The following is a 7,380-nucleotide window of genomic DNA, read 5'->3' on the forward strand; positions in this document are numbered from 1 at the left end:
TCGCGACTGTTTCGGAAGGGAGGTACCATACCGTCTAGTGGTACATACAATACAGTTCCGGTGGCACAGAGCTAGTTACGTCCGAACAAATGTCTACATGTGACAGTGCAGTTTATTCTATAGCTCGCTAAGCGGCTCTATACAAACTCGTGCTCACTTGCTTGCATCTGGCTAACATCTAAACTGGCAATCACTGCCAACGCCTTCTATCACCGGATAGCCAAAGCCTCCATGTCTCGGTTCCACTCAATCAACCACAGGGTCTGGCCCGCAAAGCCACAAGTTGGTGGAGGGGAGGTCCTCACTTCCTGGCAGATCCGGTATCCTCAACGGCATCCTCCCGATCCCAGCTCTCAACCTCCAGCGCCCGAACCCGCGCTTCGATGTCCAGGATGCGCTGCCGCCAATACTCCTTTGCCTGCTCTTGAAGCTCCCAGGTCTTCTTGAGCTGCTCAAACAAGAAAGGTGGAAGCGCGGTCTTCTTGGCCTGCTTGTAGTCATATGTGACCAGATCCTCGTGGACGCGCGCGGCGGGTCGGGAGCGCGCCTCCGAGAGAATGATTGCCTGGAGCTGGAATGCATACGGTGATGCGTCGGGCGCCGCAGGGTCGTGAACCAGTTTGTGATATACCGTAACTTGGTCGGGGTAGGTCATCGGCTGCGCACGCACGCCAACCCGGCAATCAGTTTCGTGAAATCGTTCGGGGGAGCGGGTTCTGGTCATACGAATTTGTAATCGATCTTGATGCTTCGCATGATCAATCCGATCCCTCGGGAGCTGACAAGGTTCATCCACTCCTTCTTATGGGCCGGATCGATGTGCATCGCGAAGTTGCGGGTGAAATACACACGGGCGGTTTCTGCGTACCGAGCGTAGGTGACATTGTTGACATGCCCTAGAATTCCTCGTTAGAGTGTTTGGCGGACTTGGATTGGGATCAAAGTCGGATCCTAGGTAAGAGAGGTATATGTACCCTGCCGTGGTGGTTAGGAAGCTATACATAGAAGCAATTCATTGAGAGGGATCGGCTTACCATGCTATCCTATTGCGCCGCAGCGACATCTGGCTGTTAGCACGGCTCCTAAACGCTTCAGCGGGATGCGAAAGTTGGCCATCGTACCATTTCACCCCATGCGACAGCCTGCTTGAACAAGCCTCTTCTTGATGCATCGGTCAGATAGCCCTCGCTACCCGCGACGAGCTCCCGCCAATCCCGCGCGATCTGTTGCAGTAATTCGCCGGATTCTTGAATTTGTGACGGCCTAAGACCGAACATCATGCAGCGACCGAGTCTACGTTTGGTCATGGTCAGCCATCGGGGATCAATGCCGTGAGGCTTCTTCGTGGTGGGGCCTGTTGCCGAAAGGGACTTCGCTGTCGACGAGGGGGCATTCTGCGGCGAAGGAGAGGTCGAGAGAGACCGAATAGTCTTTACGAAGGATTGAGATTGTAGGGAGAGGCATTGCCTTCTCAAGCTCTGTAGCTGTACCATGGTGGTGACAAGGGGTGTGGTCAGTAACTATAGCATCGATAGGAACCGTAGATGGAGCTGTTGCTTGGATGGTCTCGAAGCAATCTTTCAAGCTGGTCGGTTAGTTCTCCGCCGGGGAGCTGTTCGGTTAACCCCACTCAATCACTCCTCTTCCGTCTCCCCGCGGCCTTGCAGGGCCGAGGCCAGTCGAGGCCACAACAACAGAGGCTTACTTTGGGAATTAATTCGATGGAATCAATATATGGGCCTCTAGGGTCGCATATGTTCAACTCTGCAGTATATATCTGCTATCATTCATGGTGGAATTAGCGTCCGTCCAGCGTACAGCGTCATATACAGCGTCATATTCAGATCGCAGAGCCGGGTTGTTGGGTGGCACGAGCCAAATTTATGTATACGCTGCTACCTTAGGAGTACTCTACATGACCACCATTTATTTCTGATGCCCAACTAGCTTGTACAAGCACTTCATAAGCTATATGGATCAATCACGGATTGCATCTTCCTGTAGGATTGATTGTAGGCTCGAGGAATACAAAACTGGCCGCCGGGTGACGACGTCACCGGTAATGTTCCGGCGGAAGCAAACAACCCCCATTCCCACCAAGCGGCAACAACCCATCGTCGCCTTCCTATCTTCCTCATCTCGTCGTCGCTATCTTCCTGCCCAAAGACCGTTCACTGTTCAACATTCCTCACACTGAATGGATCAATCATGACTAGCCCGGAACTCCGCTATCAAGTTATCAATATCTACAAAGGTTGGTGATATCCTATCTCTGACAGAAGTTTCGACTGCTGTGCTTAGCAATTCCTAACACCGTAACTAAGCCTATGACTATTTGACTGATCGATCGACAGAGCTCCTTTTCCTCGGCCGCAATTATCCTCTAGGCTACGACTACTTCCGGAACAGGCTACACAAGGCGTTCAGCAGTCAGGCACACCTGGATAATGAAGAGCAGATTCGGAAAGGTATAGCACGAGCGGAGTTCGTCAAGAAGGGTGCGTTATCCCGCCTCGCTTGTTTGCAATTGCAGTAGCTTCATTGAACCAACTAATAACCCATTCAATCATCTAGAAATCGAGGCTCTGTAAGTACTACCCATGCCTTTACTGCTCCCGTCTGCTCCAACACCTCGCCGACTAGCACTGATCCACGCTACCTATCCACTTATCCCGCCCCCAAACCCGACGCGGTTGATCATAATTTCTTGATATTTCATATGGATGTACAATCTCAATATATCATTATGTCATAAACTTATAAACAAATGGGTGCACTGTGAGCAGTGATACTGATGGAAGCACACAGCTACTACCTCAAGCGGTATCGCACGTTGAAACAGCGCTATGAGAACAAATAGCATCCAACCATCCGCATCCGACACACATCGCAGCAAAAATTATACAGAAATGAATATTATGGCAATTTGAACCAAAAAAAAAAGAGAGAAACGTGGGGGTATCACCAATATGAGAAGAGAAATGGTCACGGTTCCTTTTTTTTCTTTTTCCTTTCCTCTCATTCGCCTGAACACCAAACGAGTTCACGATCCTGGCCGCCGGCAAAGGCGCCTATATCTTTCGACCCCACCAAGCACTTACTTCCAAGCACTCCCCGTTCGCGAGGCCATCCTTCTGGAACAAATCGGTCATCATTGCTGCCCACCAGCGATCCCATTCGTCCTTGCTCTTCCCGCTGGCCTCCATAAGAATGTGCTCCATGCCTTCTATCATTTGGATGACCGTCAGAAGCGCAGTGCGTCGGATGGATAACTGATCGGCCGTCAACTGTCTTCGAGTTCCACCACTCGTTTCCTTTCCATACCCCTCCCGTTCCCAGCGTAGTTCGCCCAACGGAATGGCAATGCGACGACTGTCGACCTTCTCGAGGACGTCTACCTCCGCATTGAAGGATAGGCCCATCGTGGCGCATGGTAGAGCAGTCAATTTCCGCTGATCGAACGCTTTCTCAAGCCAGGTATTGTAGTCTTGAAGAAACTTGTTCTGGGCGCGCGTGAATGGCGTGGCAGACGAGAAGGTGTACGTCGCGGTCGCATCGGCGGTCTCTTGTTCTCTCGAGGCCAGTTTGCGAGCGGGTGCCGGATTGGGCAGCAGAGAGCGGAACACCCAGTCGGAATCCCAGACTTCCAAGATACCCCCGGACTTGAGAACACGCAACGGCTCGCTCAATCCCGAGGCTTGCTGGGCCGGACTGGAAGGACACATACCCGCATCCTTGATGAAGACAAAATCGAAATAGTCGTCGGGGAATGGCAGGCGGGGCTTGCGTAGGTCGTGACGCTTGAATTGCCAATTCACGCCCTTTTTGCGCAGGTCGGGTGCGACGGAGACGATGTCAATGCCGTTGAAGGACACGGTGCGGTGGCCGCGACGGGCGAAATAATCATGGCACATGCTGGACCACAGTCCTGAACCACAGGCGAGTTCCAAGACTCGCTTCGGGGCGCGGTCGGCCAAATGTGGGTTGCAGAAGGGCCCCCCGAAAACGCGCATGAGCATGAGCGAGCGCAAGGTCTGTCGGTGTATCTCAGGAAGGTCGCAGGGAAGAGGATACTGGTTGTCGGGGTCTCGGAGATACGTGCGATCGCCATGGCGTATCAAGGGAAAATTGGAGTAGTCATTGAGGGAGGAGAGGGAGGAGGTCGACGTCGCTGCCAGGGTTATACCGGTCGAACTGGCGGTGGAATGAAGGTCGGAGCCCGAAGCTGCGGCAGGCGCAAGGACCGCCGGTCCATTTGACATGATATCCATTTCGGAGGGTTCAGGTGGAGTGGTGGATGCTCGTCAATTGAGGGGACCTGCTAAGAACGAACGATGTGCATTCTTCCGCATACAAACAGTGGCAGCGCAGATCGGTCACGAACGGGGCAGGAGTTCGATTAGGAGGGACATGATACGTTAATGGCGACAGAAATAGAGTAGGAAAATGGCCGAAACAAGCGAGGCTGACAGTATTAAATGTGGTTGTGGTGGTGGTGGTAGTGGTGAGGGAGGAGGCAGTGAGTGATGATGAATGTTACGCAGCTCGGACACCGTTCCAGGTCAATCTGACCCATGGAAGGAGAAGGTGTTCGATTAAAGGAGGGGAGAGCGAGAGAAAGAAACGAAAACAGTCAGGCCTAAAGGAGGGGGGCAAAAAATCAAATCAAATCAAATCAAATCAGAAAGAAAAATTAGAAAACCACATTGTGACAAGAAAATCGAACCGCCCCGGCTCGATGACCCCTTAGGGCCACTCCACTTGTTGCGACGCAATTTTAGTAGTTTACTTTAGTGACTTCGTAGTTTACTATCGTCGACTCCAGGCTTAAGTGCAGCAGTGAGTGGTCCCGGCAGGCCAACGTTTCTGGAATGGACCCGGCCTGGCCTTAATTGTTTTTTCTCCCCTTTGACCCTCTTGACTTGCCTGTTAGCGTGGACTGAAATTGAGTATTTATCTATTTCCCCTCCTCACCGTTGAAACGGCTCTTGGAGATCTTGGAAATCATCGTCTAAAGTATAGCACCGAATACTCGCCGAAATGCCCCCTCGGAGACCTAGCCTAGGGAAGCGATGAGTAGCTTTCTAGTGGTGGCGGCGGCAATCTTCGCCCTACCGCCAGCTCCACGAATGAAGCCGAATCAAATCATATTTCCTACGCCAGGATGATACGAGAACAAAGTACATTTGAGAAAAGCAGATCTTATACTTGTCCAAAAGGTATATCTATCCCAGAACTGCCAGCACAGTACTCCGTACATACTTGCAGCACGGCATCCGAGCTCCCGGAACCTTTTCCCCGCGATAGATAGATCAGGACAAACCCCGATTGACTGCATAGATTGAAATGCAATGCAAGAACGCGCGCGAGAGAGAGAAAGGGCATCTGATCCGTCTGGTCGGAACTTTGACCTTGAGATAGTTAGTCCATGACAGAAGTACTTTGCAGGAAGTTCAAGTTACCTATCCGCATGTATACTAACTACCACAACTGAGCCCTTTTGCTTTTTCGTGTTCGGCCTTGTTTTCCAAGTAGTAACGTTAGTTAGTAGCCCCATCCCCCATTTCCTCACCCGGACAAAGTTGTCTCGGGAAGTCGTGCTAGTCTACTACCTACGGTACTACGGTAATCTAGTACTAACTGGACCATGGTCAATTCCGGGCACGGGGTCCTTAATAAGTTTACTTCAAACTACTACTACTACTACTACTACTACTACTACTACTACTACTACTACTACTACTACTACTACTACGCCCGGCGTACGCGGGCGGGCATCTGAACCCATGAAAATGGGTACCGGTACTTCCGGGGAGTCAATAAGAAACCCAAGGTTCGAAGCGAACACGACACCACACACCCACACCGTGCACGCAGAACTTTCTCTTTTCTCTGTCTGTTGCGGTTGGGATTTGCGAAAAGTTCAAGAAAGTTTAAATTGGGGTTTTTTTCGAAGTGTGGTTTGGATCTATGTCTCACGGAGTTGTTCCTCCTTGACGAACCCCCCCCCCCCCCCCTTCGGTCCCGGGCTTGCTACAGTAGTAGGATTGGCTTAATTGGTTTGGGATTTTCTTTTGCTTCTTGTCTCTTTTGTTTTTCCCTGCCGAGGTGCCGGCCCCCGATCGTCTTTGGTTTTTCTATTTTATTCCTGTTGATTGTCTTCTGCCGGGATCAGAATTCACTATCGCCTTACTGGTAACATATAATTAACTGGTATTGTTACTTGAAGAGAGTGGCTGCTTGGACATGGGTATCTAGCTCGTGGCTGAGTATCTATAATATGACCGTAGGAGGAGGAGGAGGAGGAGGAGGAGGAGGAGGAGGAGGCAGTGTCCTTTCGCCCCTGGGCATCGAGGGAAGAGAAGTATCGGCGCAACTGACGCTGATGATGACATAATCACAATAACAATAATAGTGCATGTCACTACAAGTCTGACATCATGACAACCGACTTATCCGTTTTCCCCCTTCCTTGGGTTCCTGTGTGTGGTGGATCTGCTTGTATGAAATCCCGAAATGAAGATTCCCTCCGGGACGGGGGACGGGGAGGCGAGACAATGGGCGCAGCACGGCGCACAGCGGGAGATGCGTTAACCCATGACCATGGTTCTGTCTTCCGTTGGCCGTGTCAACGTTATAGTTATATGTATCCTGTAAAGATCTGAGGCCTCATTCCCTGAGGGAGAAATCGCATAGTCGAAGGTAACACAACCACCAGGGAAGAAAAACTTCAACAGTGCAACTGGCAGTCTAGATCGTGGCCAGGGAAAATGATTTCCCATGCTGAGTCGACTGACTCAATTGACAAGATGGATTTTCATTACGCACTGAAACCTCTGGGTCGGTCTAACGCCCCGCCAGGCTGGGTGCCACTGGTGGGTGGGTGGTTCTATAGACCGAAGTCACCTAGGCTATGTGCATTGCCGCCGCCCCCCCCCCCCCAAGGAGAAGGAATGGGGGGTCCCGGGGCCACTGACACGTGCTGGCACGGGTCACTTGTTGCCCTGACAGGGAGGGACAGGGAGGTACCACTGCCTGGGTACCAACTTCAGGGTCGGTCACTGACTACTAGTTAGTTGAGATTCAAGAGTAATTGTTTCCAACGCAGGTTGACCCTGCCCTGTCTGTGTGTCTTCTTCTTTGCCCCCCTTGCATTCTAAAAGTGGTGGGGGTGGACTGTCAATGCTTAGATTGTCTCTGCATGTATATGTTTGTGCATCTGTGTGCAGTACTACTGCTATGGCTGCTTATTCGATGGCGATTTGGGGGCAGAATTGAGTAACCAGGAGTTCTGTGATGCTCAGATGGCTTACCCCAGCTTATTGTTAAGTACCTTTTGTATCTTGCATAAGGCTGTTATGGTGACTATCCCGTATAAGT

The 7,380-nt window shown here is 51.3% G+C and overlaps 4 protein-coding genes across 4 annotated transcripts; 2 read left to right on the forward strand and 2 right to left on the reverse strand.

Annotated features, from left to right (window-relative positions):
* Nucleotides 1-137: 137 nt before the first annotated feature.
* BO72DRAFT_450942 (thioesterase family protein) lies at nt 138-1,553 on the reverse strand. Its single transcript, XM_040945372.1, has 4 exons — nt 1,122-1,553; nt 1,034-1,043; nt 727-896; nt 138-658 (listed from the first exon to the last, which is right to left on the reverse strand). The coding sequence occupies exons 1-4, from the start codon at nt 1,305-1,307 to the stop codon at nt 302-304; spliced, it is 723 nt and encodes a 240-aa protein (XP_040798238.1). The 5' UTR covers nt 1,308-1,553; the 3' UTR covers nt 138-301.
* A 563-nt stretch (nt 1,554-2,116) lies between these two features.
* On the forward strand, nt 2,117-2,987 carry BO72DRAFT_450944 (electron transfer flavoprotein regulatory factor 1). The gene is made up of 4 exons (XM_040945373.1): nt 2,117-2,254; nt 2,355-2,498; nt 2,575-2,587; nt 2,809-2,987. The coding sequence occupies exons 1-4, from the start codon at nt 2,209-2,211 to the stop codon at nt 2,858-2,860; spliced, it is 255 nt and encodes an 84-aa protein (XP_040798239.1). The 5' UTR covers nt 2,117-2,208; the 3' UTR covers nt 2,861-2,987.
* An 84-nt stretch (nt 2,988-3,071) lies between these two features.
* On the reverse strand, nt 3,072-4,271 carry BO72DRAFT_471042 (class I SAM-dependent methyltransferase; the record flags this gene model as incomplete). Its single annotated transcript, XM_040947068.1, has 1 exon — nt 3,072-4,271. The coding sequence occupies one exon, from the start codon at nt 4,269-4,271 to the stop codon at nt 3,072-3,074; it is 1,200 nt and encodes a 399-aa protein (XP_040798240.1).
* A 2,413-nt stretch (nt 4,272-6,684) lies between these two features.
* On the forward strand, nt 6,685-7,128 carry BO72DRAFT_213841 (uncharacterized protein). The gene has a single exon (XM_040939696.1). It carries the CDS (start codon nt 6,771-6,773, stop codon nt 7,074-7,076), a length of 306 nt encoding a protein of 101 aa, XP_040798241.1. The 5' UTR covers nt 6,685-6,770; the 3' UTR covers nt 7,077-7,128.
* The last annotated feature ends 252 nt before the right edge of the window (nt 7,129-7,380 follow it).

The sequence above is a fragment of the Aspergillus fijiensis genome (assembly GCF_003184825.1).
Source record: "Aspergillus fijiensis CBS 313.89 unplaced genomic scaffold BO72scaffold_51, whole genome shotgun sequence".
In the NCBI taxonomy this organism is placed as follows: Eukaryota; Fungi; Ascomycota; class Eurotiomycetes; order Eurotiales; family Aspergillaceae; genus Aspergillus; species Aspergillus fijiensis.